General features: G+C 40.4%; 1 protein-coding gene across 1 annotated transcript; it reads left to right on the forward strand.

Moving 5' to 3' along the window:
* Positions 1-1,111: 1,111 nt before the first annotated feature.
* LOC137962046 (beta-glucosidase 18-like) lies at positions 1,112-6,535 on the forward strand. The gene is made up of 12 exons (XM_068808761.1): positions 1,112-1,397; positions 1,557-1,620; positions 1,709-1,767; positions 1,989-2,064; positions 2,149-2,223; positions 2,328-2,419; positions 4,844-5,092; positions 5,218-5,333; positions 5,431-5,680; positions 5,822-5,924; positions 6,026-6,128; positions 6,263-6,535. Exons 1-12 carry the CDS (start codon positions 1,284-1,286, stop codon positions 6,474-6,476), a joined length of 1,515 nt encoding a protein of 504 aa, XP_068664862.1. The 5' UTR covers positions 1,112-1,283; the 3' UTR covers positions 6,477-6,535.
* The last annotated feature ends 12,772 nt before the right edge of the window (positions 6,536-19,307 follow it).

Consider the following 19,307-nt stretch of genomic DNA (forward strand, 5'->3'; position numbering starts at 1 on the left):
GAGAGAAAAAGATCCATTGCTGCATAATTTCACTCAAATGGGGGAATGCTGGACATCACATGTTGATTATGAGATTTTTCTCTCTCTCTTCTCTCTTGGTTTTTGCTACATCATTCATCCCCATTGTGGGTCCATTGATAATGGACTCATTGAAGGACAATTGCCCACATGGAAAAAGTCCATTCATTATTTGGGTCCTCATGTCGCCACTCTTCTTTTTCATTTTCACCTACTCAGATTCATTTTTCAGGAACAGTAGATTCTTTGTTTTTCACGAGTCAACTTTGGGCCATTTTTCATGATCTGCCAAGCAAATGCTGATGGAAGTACCCTGCACTAGTTCACTTTCTTCGCTGATGGAAGTACCCTGCACTAGTTCACTTTCTTCTTTTCTTACTTGTTCTTTATTTAAATTAAGGCAGGGTCGCAACCAATCAGGGGCTTGTTTTCCAAAAATTTTGTATTTTCACTTTCAGTCTATATCAACTTCTCATCTTCACTTTCAATTTCTACCCAGAGAGAATGATTCCTTTGATTTTGTTCTCTCTCTCATAAGAGAAAAAATTAATATACAAAAGAGCAAAAGTCAGGGCGAAGAGAATTTCTTAAAAATTGTTCAAATTTAATATAAAAAAAGAGAAAGTCAAAGTTATTTTGTGCGAAATATGGGAAAGGATTAGATCCTATTCAAATATGATCGATCAACCACCCTCACAAGTCGTCTTAGGATAAAACGGTTATTTCAGACGTTTGATCAACCTCTGTAAATTATTACATCAATCACTATCTCAGTTATCTCATCTTGATAAAACGTACGAATCGTCTTCCGGCTCTCAGTTGACATCCTATGGGGGAGAATCAGACGCCTCCTCAAAAAGTACGCAAAAGACAGGGAGAAAAAAGAGATCCCAATTGAAAATGTGGAGGTTGGCTTTCTTACTCGTCCACTCATCCGACCGATAATTGCCTAACGAATAACGACAGCTTCCAAGAAATGCAGCTTCAAATTTTATTACTCGGAAGTGGATGTTGCCGTGATGTGATAACGCACCCTCCCTCTGCAATCTACACTTTCAATTCTCTCGATTCGTACAGAAGAATTCGTCAAGATAAAAAGAGAGCGAACAAGACACTTTCCGAGTTGGTGGCCGCTTTAAATTCTTTGTCCGATATTTTCCTCTATTTAGTTTCAAACATTCGCCATTTTTTTGCACAGCGAAAGACATTTGGTTACCACACAGGCAGAAGAGTTCAGCAGTTTTTCTCTTCCAACATCGTCCCCGATGAAGACAGCATTTTCTCTTCTCTTCTGTTTCTTCTCCTTGGGTTTCTCTCTCGTTGAACGAAGCCAATTTCCGGAGGATTTTCTTTTCGGAACTTCAACTTCTTCTTTCCAGGTGATAATTAAGACTTCCTCCTCTTCTGGACCATACAAACTACTCTCCATAATTCTAATCCCTATGTCCGCCATTTGAAGAACTCTGTACCCAGCTCTGTAGTTTCTGGGACAACATTTTGAGAGTGGCTGATTTAATCTACTACTGCCTATTTGGCAGATTGAAGGCTCCTTGAAAGGTAGCAAAGGTCTCAGCAACTGGGATGTGTTCACTCATATCCCAGGTAATTAAGATCTCTGCCATCATCATAAAGAAGCTTCGTTGCTTCTGCTGTAAAATTTCTTAAAGCTTTTTCCACTCCAATTCTACAGGAAAAATATCAGATGGGAGTAATGCAGACGTAGCTGATGACCACTACAGTCTCTTTCTGGTACGTTCTTGTTTGCTTAGGGAAGAAATCTGTTGCATATAAACCCATATGACCTGAACCCATATCAGCGGTAAAAGGAGATTTGTTCTTCTTCTAAGCTAGTCTCTTACGGATGATCCAGCAGCGGAATTTGCTAGAAAAGAAGAAGCGCAAAAGTTGTGCCGATTTTCTTTTTACCTTTTGATCCTGTATATAAAATATATAAGTGGTGATATGAACAGGAAGACATTGAGCTAATGCATTCTCTTGGAGTAAATTCGTACCGATTTTCACTATCCTGGTCAAGAATTCTACCCAGTGAGCTTTGATCTTTATTGCTCTTTTCTCAATCTCCTTTATTGTAAGTTTAAGGTCTGGTAACACAGTTCCCATCTGTTGCAGAAGGACGATTTGGAGGTATTAATCCCGAGGGGATCGCATTTTACAACAATCTCATAGACGCCCTTCTGCGCAAAGGTATGGACTTCCGTGTTTGTTTCAGAAAACAGGTGAAACTGGTGAAAAAGATGAAATCCTATATCATGTCTTTGCTGGTTCTCGTTATCTTTCAATTGCAACAGGCATACAGCCGTTCGTTACATTACATCACTTCGAAACTCCGCAAGAGCTCGAGGAGAGATATGCTTCGTGGCTGAGTTCTGAAATAATGCAAGTATTTCTTCTTCAGTGTTTTTAATTAAGTTCTTCATACTAGAGACAAAGTAACTTGAACCACATTAAGATTGGTCAAACTTTGGTGGACTGGTCAGACAATTTGACCGCCTTCGTTTTTTTTTTTTTTACTCTGGCCGAATCACTTCCTAACCCACTCGATAGAATTCGCGAAGATGCCGAAGCGAATTTGGAAGTTGGACTAAGCTCCTTTTTTATTTTAAATTATATAAATACCACCATTGATACAAATATATGATTCAATTTAACATCACATGGTATCAGATCGAACTTCTGTATATATTCAATTCATATACTATCCTCTGAAATATTTTTTGTTTCCTCTGCTTCTCAACCTGTAATTCTATCTCCATGGTATCAGAGCAGATCTGTAAATATGTTTTTGTTTCCTCTGTCTCTCCACCTGTAATTCCAGGATTTACTTCTTCTGTTACCCTTCCGTCACTAACCTCCTTTCCATTATTTGTTGACAGCCATAAGCCTGCCGCCTACCTCTCTCTCTTAGCTGTTTGCACAGACCCTCACAGTGCTGACATCCACCATCAGCCGTACTCGCTTGTCTTCCCATTTTCCACTCCTTTCGCCACCAACATGATCTCCATCAATTTAATTTCACAATCCATGACACAGTTGTCTCTGCAAAAAGTCCCTTGCACCCCTCCCCCTTCGTCATTACCTCTCTCTCTTCGCCGATATGAAGAAAAAAAATGCCTGCCCTCCCCCTTCTCGACATCTCCCTCCCACTAGCTCTAAAACGCTTTGCCAGGTTTCCCGTCGACGACGCATCCCTCACTGCTTTGCCAGTCGCTAGCACAATCTGAGTCGAAGTCTTCCAGCCTTCGATGTGCTGCCACCTTCGCCTCCCCTTCTTCCTCATTCTTTTGTTCTTTCCTTCCCCCATTGCCATCAAGATTGCCATCAATGCCGCCAAGATTGCCGTCACCGTCATCGCTCCCGTCAACCACAGCCTTTGCCCCGTCCGCCCTTCACTCAGTTCTCTCATCGTCAATTTCCCGCCGAAATCACTCCACTTGATGCCTCCACTAGTAGGAACCTCCGTTTACCGCCGTCATGCTGACCACTGGTGCAGATCTGATTTCTGTTTTCCTAGAGCGAAACCAGCTTCCCAACCATTTTCCATCGGGAGAGCTAAGTCCAGGGGAAGAGATTAATCCCCCTTTGCGTAGTATGATGCCTGTTTTTGAGCTCGTACGAACTCACACGTCCGAATTTTGCACGTGCAACGAAAAACAAAACTCACAATCTCTCCCCGTATTCAAACCTTTCTTTTTGGGCTGAAATTCACCTTTATCTGGTATGATCTCTTTGGGTACATTGATGGCTCCAAACATTGGCCATAAAACCCCCTCAAAACTCATATCTTCCTTGGACGATGCACTCTCTCCAATTCCGTTCACCCTAGCCGCTTCCAATGCTTCGTCTCTTCCCGTGCTTTTTCTTCCAAGAATCCTCAAACCACATCTCTTCTTCACTCTTTCTGATTCCGTCCGCCCCTGCTGCTACTAGTATTGCTTCTCTTCCCGTCTTGTTGCTTCAAAGAACCCTCAAAACATATCTCTTCGCCGGACGATATACTCTCCAATTCCGTCTGCCCCAACCGCTACCAGTGTCGACTCTCTTCTTGTTCTTTTGCTTCCAAGAACCCTCAAAACACATCTCTTCATCGGACGATGTGCTCTCTCCGATTCTATCCACCCCAATGGCTACCAGTGTCGCATCTCCTCCCATCCTTTTTCTTCCAAGAACCCTTGAAATATATCTCTTCGCTGGATGATGTGCTCTCTTTGATTCTATTTGCCCCAGCCACTACCAATGTTGCGTTTTTTCCCATCCTTTTGCTTCCAAGAACCCTCGTAACACATCTCCTCGCTGGACGATGTGGTTTCTCTAATTCCGTCCGCCCCAACCACTACCAATGCCATGTTTCTTCCTGTCCCAAGAACCCTCGAAATAAATCTCTTTACAAAGCTAGTACCAAGTTCACAGGTTCATTTGTTATGAGACAAGATTGACCTCTTTAACCATGGCCTGTCTTGAGGCGGGCATGATAAGCGATTAGTATAATCCATTCAGTTTTCGGATAAAATTTCATTGTATTTATCCTATGTCGTAATTATTTTTTCATGTAAAACTTATCTTTTTTATTCTAAATTATATAAATACCTCCCTTAATCGATGCAAAAAGTGTGATTCATTTAATCATCTCACACCAATCACCTAGTTCTATGTGATTGGCATCAGGTCCCACTGTCTTCAGCTTGAACTGAGTGATGGTTTTGGTCCAGGAAATTCCTCGACAGGAGATCCCGTTTACCTTTTCTTTCTATCTCTGGAGCAAAGTTCTATGTTTCTTACTTTCTTCTGGGTTGACAATTGCAGAGAGGACTTTGCATATTTCGCAGAAGTTTGCTTCACTGCTTTTGGTGATCGAGTGAAGTACTGGACTACTTTCAACGAGCCCGATACTTTCCTAAAATTTAGTTACTTTAATGGGAGATGGGTACCTTGCCGCTGTTCCCCACCCTATGGTCACTGCGAAGCTGGTGACTCTGAAACAGAGCCATACATTGCAGGCCACAACCTGATATTATCCCATGCCGCTGCAACTAACATCTACAGAAAAAGGTTTCAGGTAAACATGAATCTTTTGGATAAAGGTTGTTTTCGATTCAAGAAAGGGGAAGTTCCTCACCAAAAGATGGAGTTTCTTTGAAATCAGAACTAGTATAATCTCACAAAAACTTTTAAACTGTATAGATGGCACACGAGGGGACGATCGGGATCGTCATATCTCCAAACTGGTATGAACCTCTCAGGAACATCTCGGAGGATTTTTCAGCAGTTCAACGGCTTCTTGCTTCTGATGTTGGTTGGTAAGTGTTCACTTATGTCTACATTGATGCAAAGCTAATTTGATTCCGAGAAATTCCTTGAGGGAAAAGGATGGCTAAAGTTAAACTGTGATTGCAGGTTTTTGGATCCCATTATTCAGGGTGACTACCCAGTTGAAATGCGTGAAATTTTGGGTACAAGATTGCCAAACTTTTCATTGGAAGAGAAAAAATTACTGAAAACTAAGTTAGACTTCATTGGGATCAATCACTACTCAACTCTCTATGCAAAAGACTGCATCTCCTCCCCATGCAAAGTAGATTTCTTCCACGGGAACATGCTTGCAACTGGTTCAGGAATTCGAGATGGGCTCCTTATTGGACCTCGGGTACATTGATCTTCTCTTTTCTCATTAATTCAACTTGTTACAGCCATCCTTTAGATCTCCGCTCCTACATTGAAAGGGAGAGCTCAAAACTTCATTGAGAAGGAGCTGATCTTGATTTATCTGGACTGTGTTCTCTTGCAGACTGCAATGCCCAGTTTCTACGTTGTTCCTTATGGTATTGAGAAGATCATTATGTACGTCAAAGACAGATACAACAACATCCCAATGTACATAACAGAGAACGGTAAGCTACATGTTTGTTCTGCATAAGTGCGAGGAACGAAGGAGTGATTAACTTCATTTCAGAACAAATGAGAGTCATTACAAGTAAACGTTCTGCTGCAGGATATTCCCAGAATGATGTTGGTACTAAGGACGAGTTGGTGAATGACATGGAGAGAGTCCGCTTCCTGGAGAACTACTTACCTTTTGTTAGCAGAGCAATGAGGTACTTTCCTGCATATATCTTCACACAGTAGCAGCTCCATTAGTCCCACATATGCTACCTCTCTTCTTTTTTTATCTTCGGAAGAAATATATATATTCGATGAAGGTGTCTAATTAAAGATTTTTTTGGTGCAGGAGTGGAGCAGACGTAAGGGGTTACTTTGTGTGGTCATTCGTCGACAATTTCGAATGGAGCATGGGGCATACAAAAAGATTCGGGCTTGTTTATGTGGATTATGAAACATTGGAGAGGACTCCCAAGTTATCAGCAAAGTGGTACAGAGGATTTTTAACTGGACAAAGGATAGTTTATAAGGGGGAAGGACATGTAAAAAATCTGCCATCATAAAAGTCCTTTAAAATAGAATATGAAGCAGAGCAAGATTAACCTATTAATCCATTTACTTGTGTTATAATGAAGACACAAATCTGAGCACAATAAACCGAGAATAACTAACCACAAAGTATATAATCAAAGAGAGAAATATGAAATAGATGCAAAATCAGTAAATCAACTCAAACAACACAAAGGGAATGATCTTATGTGGTTTGGTGACAGCCGACTCTACGGGATGAAACGAGAATCTACTAAAATCGGAAAGGGGTGAAACTTTGTGGCTTCAAACATACAAAATCGAGGTCCGATTTCTCCCTCGATGAACCCCTCTTTCTCTGCGCAAAGAATCCCCAAAACCCTCATTGTCTCGACCTCTTCTCAAAAAAATCCAAATCAGAGCTCCCGATTTAACTTCTTAATCGGGTTCCGACGTGGATCCGAACCGGGTCGGGTCGGGTAATCGGATTCAAGGCACCCAATTAACAACTTGTACAGTTGCATGAGGACACCGATGTAATCTTCTAATTATTATTGCTTAATGATAGTAATTTATACTCTGTTCGACATCGTACATGGTCAAGACATTGAAATTCACTCGGAGACAGGTCAACATGTTGGTTCAAAGTTGTCTATGCAGCCAGTTTGTAAATAATAAATCAAAACACAAAAATTGAATGAAGAAGATGACACATAGAATTTATGTGGTTTGGAAGAATTGTTCTGTCACATATAAGAGACTGTTGTTGATTGAACTTAACCATGATTTTTAATTGAATTAGAGTCACACACACACACACACACACACACACACACACACACACACACACACACACATATATACAGATTTACAACGAGAATCACCTAAATAGAGAGGTGATTAAGAGGAACCCTATTCTTATGGAGGACTCAACCAATTTAGATACAAATTTTACAAAGTCAAAATATTGGTGTAGCTTATCTGCTCTTTATGCCCCTCAAGATAGGCCAAGGTTAGAGAGGCCAATATTGTCTATTAGCAAATGAAATTGAGAACGAGGCAATGGTTTGGTAAGGAGATCAAGAAGTTGGTCAACACAAGAAACATGAACCACATGAAGTAGACTAGATTGACCTGATCACGAATGAATTGGTAATCGACTACTACATGTTTCATTCTAGAAGGAAGAATGGGATTGGAGATTAACCGAGTGGCACCAATATTATCACAATAAATAACAGGAGAAGACTGCAAAGTCACACCAAGTTCAGTAAGCAAAGAGCATACCCACCAATGTTTAGTAGTAGTAGCAACAACTGATCGATACTCAGCCTCAATAAAAGAAAAGCAACATTATGTTGCATCTTTGAACTCCAGGAAATGAGATTATGCCCAACGTTGAAACATAGGATTTCATGATGTATATTCATAGTAGAAGAGGATTAAAGGGTGAGAAGAAGAAGAAGAGTTGTGGAGAGAAGAGGAGAAATGGACTTTTTCAAACCCTCCCCCTTAAGTTGTGTTTATAAATATCAAATATACTATTATTACAAGAATACCCTTCTAAGTGAATAAGAGACATAAATCATAAAATAATTACATCATTTCTATCTTTATGAGATGACTCTTTATTTATGATCATGCCACCACTATGTGGGCATATGGGCCTTTTCCTTGGTCTATGGGCTTGAGCCCATATTCCACACACTTGGATGCGAGGCCTTCCCAGGTTGTGTGGGCTTGGGCCCATCTTCCAATACTCCCCCTCAAGCTAGGGGTCAAAGAACATCATAAATGCCTAGCTTGCTGCAAATGGGGTATAGGATCTTCCAGTATAAAATGGTAGTTAGGGTGGCATTGAATCGAGTCGAGCTCGAACCAGCCTATGTTCAAGTTGAGTTTGATTTAAATATTTCGAACTCGAGCTTGAGCTAAGCCCAACCTCAAGCTTAAAATTGTAATCGAGCTCGAGCCCGATAATTTTAACTAAGTTCGAACTCCAACCTTGTTATAAGATGGGTTCAAGCCCACAAGTCCAAGGCAAGGAAGCCCACATGTCTAAGTGATGGCATATGGGTAATATAGGATGCTTCTCATAAGGATGGCATGAAGGTGTTGTCCTTTTGTCTCTTCTTTTATAAAGCTGTAGCCCTAAGGGCATTGTAAAAGCTATAAATAAAGGCTTTGGCTAAGAGGTAGAGCATTGAAGTTCTCTCCTCCTCTCTCCAAAATACAAGCAAATATTTATGAAGATCTGTCCAAGAATTTATTCATGAAAGGAGTCCAGCCATGAAGAGATAAGTCAATTCTGGTCATTATTTACATATTGTCCTTCTATAAGTTGAGGTCTTGATTTCTAATTTACACCAAGATAAGATGACCTTTATATGCGAATTTGTGAAGATTAATCTCTTGTAACGTTATAATGTTACGGTCCCAGATCCACACATTGCGATTCGTAGAGGTGAAGAAGGAAGAGAAGACAATCAAGTCGAAGGGAAGCTTTAAAACCTTAGGTTCGTTGAGGAGAACGGACACCCCTGAGCTCGTTTAGGAGAACTCAAAACCCTATTTAACCTAAATTCAAACTTCCTATCCTATTTCACTTTCCTCCTTAAGTAGGGTTGGCGCCAACCAGAGTTCAAAAGGAATAATTGCAATAATGCCCCTATGTCATACTAACTCAAAAATTGAAATAAAATAAAGGAAAATCACATTGAAAGAAAAAAAATTAACTTAATAACTAAATGACTCAATGTTATGGACTCTACAGCATCACGAGTTACCAACATGCATAGGAATTAATGAATGTGTTTTTCAATTTTCATGTAATTGTTTCTTGGTTTGGGTTGGTTTAGCATTTATTGGTTTGAACCATTGACCCAAGAGGTCTTTAGGGTTTTTGACGTCCTCAACCCTATTTAAGGGGACGGCTAGGGTAATGAGAATTATGAATTGAGTCCACTTTAGCTAGAGTAATTTAGATAAACAGGTCAAGAGCTCCTTCAAGCTCTCTTCCGTTTTTCCCCCAATTCTCCTTTCCGAAATTCAATTCCCATCAACCCCTCATTCCATCTCAACGTCAAGCAAGGTAATGGAAGGAAGAGAAGAGAGGAGGGTGACAAGATCCATGGCTCGTGAGGATCCTAACAACGTGGTATCAGAGCCAGGTTCACCCTCGGTGATTCCTCTTCTCCAGAGGACATACGTCAAGTACTTTCAGAACTTCAACAACGATCCACTATTCAAGGTACTGAAATTTCTCACATCAATAATACCTTACAAACACTGGAATCATCACTACAAACAATCCTTTGACAACTTGCTGCACTTCAAGCGCCAACGCCACCACCAGCAACCAATTTTCAACCACAACTAGTTCCCCACCAACAATTCACGCCACCACCAAATCCACCCCTGCGCCAACCAATGGGTTCAATGGCCACTCACGCACAAGGACCATCAACGGTTCCTAAGTACTTTAAACTTAACTTTCCTACATATGATGGCTCTAAAGATCCTTTACTGTGGTTCACGAAATGTGAACAATTCTTCTATCATCAACAAACGGTGGAAATGGACAAGGTTACTTTGGCCGCCTACCACATGCTCGATGAAGCACTCATGTGGTTCCATCACTACCGAAATGTCCATTCCATTCAGGATTGGCTGCACTTTAAACATGCTTTCCAGTTGAGGTTCGGACCTCCAGCTAGCAGCAACCCAATGGGGGAATTGATCAACTATAAACAGACCAGCACCTTACAAGTTTACCAAAAAACGTTCCAAGAAAGGTTGGCCCGAGCTAGTGAATTTGTTCCTCCTCACCTACATGTTCAGATTTTTAATGCTGGATTGACAGAGGCAATTAGTGCTTTCCAGTTGAGGTTCGGACCTCCAGCTAGCAGCAACCCAGTGGGGGAATTGATCAACTATAAACAGACCAGCACCTTACAAGTTTACCAAAAAACGTTCCAAGAAAGGTTGGCCCGAGCTAGTGAATTTGTTCCTCCTCACCTACATGTTCAGATTTTTAATGCTGGATTGACAGAGGCAATTAGATTGGAAGTGGAATTACTTGGTCTGACAGATTTGGACTCAACAATGAATTATGCCAGAGCTATGGAACACAAACAGAGAGTTCTAAAAGAGTCTTTACAGCGAAAACCATTTTGGAACAACAGAATACAGGGTACTACAGTTGGGCCACGTTTTGGGTCCTCTACCCCTAACCGAGCAGATCAGGCTACCAATGTGCCTCCACAGACTATGCCACGTAAATTTTTGACTAAACAGGAAATGGACGCTCGAAAGGCAAATGGCCTATGTTTTAATTGTGACGAACAATTCCAGCCATGCCAAACTTGTAAACGCTTATTCAGTATTGAACTGTTGGAAGAAGATTCAGAAGAGCTTATTGAAAATGAAATTGTTGAAGAGGTACAGCAAGAACCAGAGCTCTCCCTCCATGCCATGCATGGCCTACGTACTTCTAATACCATGTAGGTAAAGGCCAGGTTATATCATCTCATGCTACTTGCTTTAGTTGATTCGGGCAGCACACATAATTTTATCAGTGAACTAGCCGCGCAACAATTGGGATTGGCCATTCAACAACAAAGGGGACTCTCAGTTTCTGTGGCCAATGGGGCCAAAATTGCTAGTGTGGGGTTATGTGCTAACACCCCTTTCACCATTGAAGGGCATTCATTTAAGGCAGATTTATTAGTCATTCCATTGGCTGGATTTGATTTGGTGCTCGGGGTCAAATGGCTCCAGTTATTAGGACCGATATTATGGGACTTTCAGGCTCGGACTATGACATTTTCAGCACCACAGGGCCAGATTACATTACAAGGCATTGTGGCACAGGTACCTAACGCACTTCACACTTTGCAGATTCAACACACTGGTGATGATCAGTTAGCTCCTTGACTTATAGCATTTGCGGATTTATTTAATGACCCTACGGGTCTACCACCAGTGCGTCATTGCGATCACTGCATTCGCTTAAAGTTGGGAACTGATCCAGTAGTGGTGCGACCTTATCGTTACCCGCATATCCAGAAAGATGAAATAGAACGATAGTGCATGCATATGCTCACTCAGGGTGTGATCCAGCCTAGTCGATCTCCTTTCTCCTCACCAGTGTTACTTGTACGTAAAAAAGATAAATCTTGGAGATTTTGTGTCGACTATAGGCAACTCAACTTGCACACAGTTAAGGACAAGTTCCCCATTCCAGTCGTGGACGAGTTCCTGGATGAGTTACATGGTGCTACAATTTTTACCAAATTAGATTTGAAATCAGGCTATCATCAAATACGAGTTCACCTGGCAGATGTGCAGAAGACTGCCTTCCGCACACATCATGGTCATTTCGAGTTCCTCGTCATGCCCTTCGGTCTCTCCAATGCACCCTCCACCTTTCAGGCCCTCATGAATGAGGTCTTTTCATCACTTCTGCGCAACTATGTGTTAGTCTTTTTTGATGACATTCTGGTCTACAACAAAAATTGGGAAGAACATCTCCACCACCTCCATCAGGTATTTACCATTCTACGCTCTCATCATTTGGTTTTGAATAAATCAAAATGTTCTATGGGTACATCTGAGGTGGCATATTTGGGCCACGTCATATCAGTTGTGGGCGTGAAAGTTGACCAGAGCAAGATACAAGCAGTTACAGATTGGCCGATTCCCACCTCCATCACAGCATTAAAGGGATTTTTAGGCTTAGTGGGATATTATAGAAAATTTATCCAATCTTATGGCCAGATAGCAGCACCACTCAACAACCTGCTAAAAAAAATGCCTTCCACTGGTCTTCTTCAGCAGAACCGGCCTTTAACTTGTTAAAGGAGGCCTTAGCCTCAGCGCTAGTCCTACAATTACCAGATTTTGAGGGAGACTTTGTGGTGGAATGTGATGCCTCCGGGGGAGGTATAGGGGCAATGTTACAACAATTGGGATACCCCATTGCTTATTTCAGCCGTCAGTTGGGATAATACCACCATAAGTTAGCTGCATATGAGAGGGAATTGATTGGGTTAGCCAAGGCTGTCCAACATTGGCGACCTTATCTTTGGGGACGACCGTTTCTCATTCGTAAAGATCATTGCAGCCTCAAGTATCTTCTTGAACAGCGCCTCACCACATCCCCACAACAGCATTGGTTAACTAAACTCATGGGCTTCGATTTTACGGTTCATTATAAGCCAGGTAGTTCGAATTTGGGGGCTGATGCCTTATCACGTCGGGATATTTCTGCCACACATATTTATGCTATCAGTTACCCACGTGCACTGGTATTAGATTCTATTCATGAGGAAGTACATCAATATCCGGATCTCATGTCATTATATCAGGATATTCAATAGGGGACAACTGCTCCTCATTGGACAATTCAGGATCGTCTCATTCTCTACAAAAATAGGATCTTTTTGCATAATACCTGCCCACTTCTTCACACCATCCTATCCTCTATCCATGATAGCACACATCAGGGTCGACAGAAAACATATTTCTGAATCAGTCAGGACTTTTACTGGAAGGGCATGAAGAGCACAATTGCTGATTATGTAGCTGCTTGTCAAATTTGTCAAAAAAATAAGGCCGAATCTTTAAGTCCGGCCGGCCTACTGCAATCTCTGCAACTACCATCTCAAATCTGGTCTGATATTTCCATGGACTTCATTGCTGGACTTCACATTTCATCAGGTAAATCGGTGATATTCGTCGTCGTTGATCGGTTTTCAAAATATGGGCACTTCATTGCTTTGGCGCATCCATATACTGCTGCTCAGGTCGCTCAATTATTTATGGACAACATTATCCGATTACATGGAATTCCCTCATCCATTATCAGTGACAGGGGTGCCATTTTTACCAGTATTTTTTGGAAGGAATTATTCAAATTACAGGGCACCCAATTGGCATTTTTGTCTGCCTATCATCCACAAACGGACGGCCAAACAGAGGTTGTCAATCGCACGATTGAAATGTATCTTCGTTGTTTTGTGGGGGACGCACCTAGAAGATGGGTGAAATGGCTTTCATGGGCAGAATTTTGCTATAACACATCTTACCACACAACACTGGGCACTACTCCTTTAAGGGTAGTTTATGGCAGAGATCCACCTCGTTTGTTACCATATGAACTTGGGGCATCCAAAGTCGTCACTTTGGACCAAGCATTAGCTGAAAGAGACGCTATGCTCACTGAGGTACGTACACATCTACAGGAGGCCCATCACTCTATGAAACGCTTTTATGATAAGAAGCACCGAGAGGCATCTTATTTCCCTGGAGACTATGTATGGTTAAAACTTCAACACTACCACCAGCTGTCCCTGACTGCATCAACGCGCCATAAACTGTCTCCAAAATTGGGCCCGTGGCATACCGCTTGCAGCTACCACCGGAATCAAAGATCCACAATGTCTTTCACGTCTCCCAATTGAAGCCCTTCCAGGGTGACTTGCCCCTACTGCACACTCCACTCCCGCCACTACATGAGGGCAAAGTCCTTTCTATTCCGGCTCAGGTAATACAAGCGCGCCACATTCAAGGTGATTGGGAAATTCTTGTCCTGTGGGCAGATGCCGATCCCAATGACACCACATGGGAGCCGTTATCAGCATTTCGACTTTTATATCCTTTCTTCGAGCTTGAGGACAAGCTCTTTCTCCAGGAGGGGGGTGATGTTATGGACTCTATATCATCACGAGTTACCAACAGGCGTAGGAATTAATGAATGTGTTTTTCAATTTCCATGTAATTGTTTCTTGGTTTGGTTTTGTCTTTGGTTTGGGTTGGTTTAACATTTATTGGTTTGAACCATTGACCCAAGAGGTCTTTAGGGTTTTTGACGTCCTCAACCCTATTTAAGGGGACGGCTAGGGTAATGAGAATTATGAATTGAGTCCACTTTAGCTAGAGTAATTTAGATAAACAGGTCAAGAGCTCCTTCAAGCTCTCTTCCGTTTTTCCCCCAATTCTCCTTTCCGAAATTCAATTCCCATCAACCCCTCATTCCATCTCAACGTCAAGCAAGGTAATGGAAGGAAGAGAAGAGAGGAGGGTGACAAGATCCATGGCTCGTGAGGATCCTAACACTCAACCACGGCGCCTTTGCATGACTCGGCTTACTATTGAGTTCATAACATCACAACCCCCTTGGATAATGAGTTTGTCCTCAAGCTCGAAGGTAGGGATGTGTGCCAAAACGTCTTCACATCTTCCTAAGTAGTAGCTGTGTCAACTCACTAGATGACACAAGCGGTGTAAGCGTTCCAATGTAACACCCAGGACGGAGAGATTGCGGTATCCAAAGCCCTCCTCTGGTCCCCCATTGGCAGAATGTTCCACCTGAGAAACAATTTTTTTTTGTTTGTTTGGCTGATAATCCAACACTGCCAGCATAACTCGCTGTAGCATACCACCTTGCGGTTAAGCAACTAAACAATAGTCTGAACTATCACATGCTCCATTCTGGCAAGACCATGATTAGCCAACAAGACGTTCCACCATAATCTTCAGAAACCCATGTGAGAATGAACCCACCAATGCGAAAAGTGAACAAAATGGAGAACTGAAATGTATTGACTTGCTCTCTGTGCAAGTTCTGTCAGTGTACCATCTCATTTCTTGGAATAAATTACTGACCTCACATCACTCTCCATATCCTTATGAAATTGTTGTGGTCCCTAGTCATGGATTGAGTAACTTGGCTTCAAAAGCTGCCACTGGTTTAACAATGCGACGTAACAGTATCTCAGTAAATCAGTAACCTGTCATTAAAATGGTATAAGAGCCAAGGATTAGCTTTGGTTCTTTCTGTTTAGGTTTACATACTCCAAAAATAGTTACGACCCAAAACCGGTCACATCCCAAACAACATTTGTATTCTAAAAATGTACCAAAGACCTCAATTGGTGAGTCAGAAGGAACTTAACGGTCCTTCATATGACACAGTTTTAAAAACTAGACACACACATGTTTGTCCGATAATAGGCTATCTGCATGGATGACATGATAAAAATAATCCAATATTAAACAATATAATGGATTTAGTTGGTGATATTCATCACAATTTCTTTATGAAAAGTTGCTGTGAAAAATACACCTCAGAATACATTGCCTTCCTATGCGTAGGAATAGAAAGCGATGTAAATGAACAAGTACAAAAACTCAAAAGAGGAATCAATGCCCATCTTGAGTTACTAAAAATAGGAAGTACTCAAGAAATAGTAAAATTCCGTACAGACCTACGAAGTTTTTTAGATCAAGAAATAAATCACTCTAGGATATTAGCTCCCATCTGAGAGATGAAAATTAAAATGGTTAATAACAAACCAAGTAGAAAAGAATTACAGGAAGTCATTTGTAAAATAGCTTCTGTAAAAAATCAACATGGTACAGATAAAGATCGTCTTATACGCGATATCTGTGCCTTAACTCAAAGTGATGAATTAAGAGAACTTGTTATTCAACATACATCTCCATTCATTACTTTGTATCAATAGGAACGACTTATTGAAATTTTGTTCCGAAAATTAGAAGAGACAATGTCTCAACTAAAATTCCTAAATGTCTGACCCAATAGGAATAGAATGTACTTATCTCCAAAATAGTGTTCATGTACATCATGAAACACAGGGAGAATATGAAGAACATCCTAACCTCATGTAGGATGGACAAAAGTGGACAATCAGTATTCCTCGGATAACTGAAGTCTATAATAGAGATTGGATTGAATTCCAAAAGAAATCCTTCGTCTTCCAGAAGGAACTATTTGTAGAAATACAAGATACCGACTCAGGTACTTTCTGCTACAAATTATTAAGTGAATCAGACTTATCCAAGCTAAAACGTTTCAAATATGTCCATTATGGACTAGTTCGCATAGGATTAGACTCCTTAATACGAATCAACCAAAATTTATCCTTCATAGCAGCTATCGTAGATAACTCACTAAGGAATAATTTTGAAAAATCCCTACTCGGATTAGTTAGAGCAAGTTTAGGATTAGGCCCAATCTCCTTCACAACCTGGCCCAAATGTATAAATAGATTTAGATGACAAGCATATCCAAGATACCTTGTCCCTAAAAATCTACATAGACAACTGGTCAAAAAAAAGAATTCAACCAGGAAGACGAGTTATGCGCATACTTATATGCGTCGTAGCCAGAGGAATCAACACTGGAAAGGTTCCAATTAAAGATTCAAAGAAAATCACAAAATTAGCCAAAAATATTGGTTTTTCTGAAAACTTGACCATAGAAGAACTCGACCCAGAGAGTTAACTTGGCCAATAGAGTGGGTAGTCCAACCTTTAGCACCCAGACACCTTCCCATCTCCCAAAAAACAATAAAGGAGATAGAAGGCAAATTAGTGATTACAAACTCTAGACCCAACTTTTCTCTCAAACAGGATAGGCCCTCTACCTCTACCAGTAGAGCCTCAACCAGTTCCCATTTCGAAGGAACAGGAAATGCAAGGCCTAATGCTTATGTTCCACTTCACATCGATGATGGTACATAACCCATATAAAGACTTAGGTCCACCAATAGGAAACAGTGACATAGTCACCTATTCCAACCAAACCTTAGAGTCTTATGGAAATACCCTTAATAGGTTAGAAAATGTTGTTGAAGATCTACAACAAAAAATTGATTTTCTCTATGATCAACATAAACATAGAGAAATAATAAAATGTCAAAATATCCTTGAAAATATTCTAGAAAAAATTGACCATGGAAATAGTCCTGTGTTCTTTAAAGAATTAACATCACTAAAACAAAGTTTAGATAATCTAAACAAAGATAAAATGCAAGAACTTCTAACCGAAGTCTTAGCATTAAAAGAACATTTGGGTTCTCACAGTCCCTCAAGGTATAAAACCCCTTTTACACCTTGGACTTCAGAATGATCTACAAAAAGAATCTTTTAGATCGTTTAAAAGGAAAAAGAGAAGGCCTTGCCTTGGCTTTATTTCTAAGAAATTTTTTTCAGCCTGAAGATAACACAATCCCATCAATGGTAATGTACCATTATCTATGGGAAAGATATAATGATCACGCCTATAAATTAAGAAGCAAGATCAAAAGAATTAAACAACAGCTAAACCTCTTAGTTTTATAAAAATGATCTATAGAGAAAGACTATTAGATCGTTTAACTCTGGTACGTATAACAAGAGATCGAATTCTACAAACCAGAGATAATCTCAGACCAGCAAATGTAACCACGATAGCTTATATCGAGTATCGAGCTGAATGGGTGAGATTAGACATTAGAGCATACGCACTACTGCACATGATTCGAAGACTTCAAAGAAAGCTTCATGAATTAGCACTGTGAATGAGTTTTTCTATTTAAATGATATGGAAACTCCTTTACCTTTAGGCCTTCCTGACATTACCGGATCTCTTAAAAACCTAGTGTACATTAGCACCTTGCATTGCACCTAGGAAAAAAGATCCAAAACCTTCGGCCTTCAGGATCATATCAAAAGCATCATCCTCTACAGATGATGAAATTTACGCATAATATAATACTTTTGGTCGCTAACCGATTTATTATGTTCAATAGGAAAAAACTTCTTCTAGTAAACAACAAGAGCAACCGGACAGTGACCCAGAGGCATGGGACTCTAACGAAGTTGCTACGAAAAAAACCAAGAAAAATGACTACTCTGCTAAAGAAAAAACTACAGATGATCTTGGTAAAAGATTTAGAATGCTTCGAGGTAGTAACCAACATGAAGCAGAAACTTCAAGGGTGTGGGATGCTCACATGGAAGACAGCTTCCAAGACAACTTTCGAGATCGTACAACGGATAACTCTCGAGAAAGAGAAAGTTTCTCCCACTCAAAATTTCTCGAGGACAAAGGTATTCAACAAAATACAAAAATGTTGATCCATCACATGCTACTAAGGGACACCAATCCATAGATAACAAAAACCCTTTTGCCTCAACTTGGATTGCCCCAAGGATGGAGAAAAAGTCCTTAAAGAATGGGAAAGAAGCATGAGCAATGCTGCAAATATGCATGAATCTTGGGATAAAGATTCTGCATTTAACTTTTGTACCCATGCTTTACTGGGTAACGTAGCTCATTGGTGGAACAACCTTCCCGAAGACCAAAAAAGAGCTACTTCAACATCTATAGCTTCTATACTAAAAAGTTTAGTCGCTATGATATCAAAATAATTTCTAGGAATACATCGAACACTAGCAGCTCACAATGAGAGTACTAGACAAAGAAAACGTTTAGAAACTCTTCAAAAATTAAACAAGTTACAAATATGTAACATTTGTTTTTATGAGAAGTACTATTGCGAATTTGCAAATTACTTCTATAAACTACAAAAAACATGATCAGAAACCTTATTTTCCCATCTTTTATTCAAAATTGCCAGAACCTTTTGCAATTGTAGCAAAAAAAGACTACATTATAAAATTTTGGCAAAACAACCCAGAGTATGGTACTTTAACCATGGATAATTTCCTAAATTTTGATACTCTAGGAAGAGGACATGGGTTTGTTCAAGCCATGTTGGCAAATCTCTGTGAAGCCCAAAGACTACAAAAGAAAAGTAGTAAGACATATAAAAAAAATTATGTTGTTCCAACCAAAATAAAAATGTAGGGGCTTATGGTTGTAAAACCAACTCCCTTAAGCAGAAAAAATATCCTACGAAGTGTCATAAGAAAAAATTTAGGATACAAAAAAGCTCAAAAACTTGGTATACTCCCCGAAAGAGACACTTTAGAAAAAGAACGAACTCTGGCCCCTCCCCATCCAGTAAAGGGTCAAATGCATACTGCCGAAAGGGAAAACCCCCTAACAAATGCAA

This window comes from Aristolochia californica, unplaced genomic scaffold (genome assembly GCF_029961685.1).
Source record: "Aristolochia californica isolate CCGP_79_NKW_82.1479 unplaced genomic scaffold, dmAriCali1.0.hap1 SCAF_4, whole genome shotgun sequence".
Taxonomy (NCBI): domain Eukaryota; kingdom Viridiplantae; phylum Streptophyta; class Magnoliopsida; order Piperales; family Aristolochiaceae; genus Aristolochia; species Aristolochia californica.

Coding starts and splice junctions, on each gene's coding strand:
- LOC137962046 (XM_068808761.1), top strand. CDS start 1,284: ATGAAGACAGCATTTTCTCTTCTCTTCTGTTTCTTCTCCTTGGGTTTC. Junction 1,621..1,708: donor TGTGTTCACTCATATCCCAG/GTAATTAAGATC, acceptor CCAATTCTACAG/GAAAAATATCAGATGGGAGT. Junction 2,065..2,148: donor CTGGTCAAGAATTCTACCCA/GTGAGCTTTGAT, acceptor CATCTGTTGCAG/AAGGACGATTTGGAGGTATT.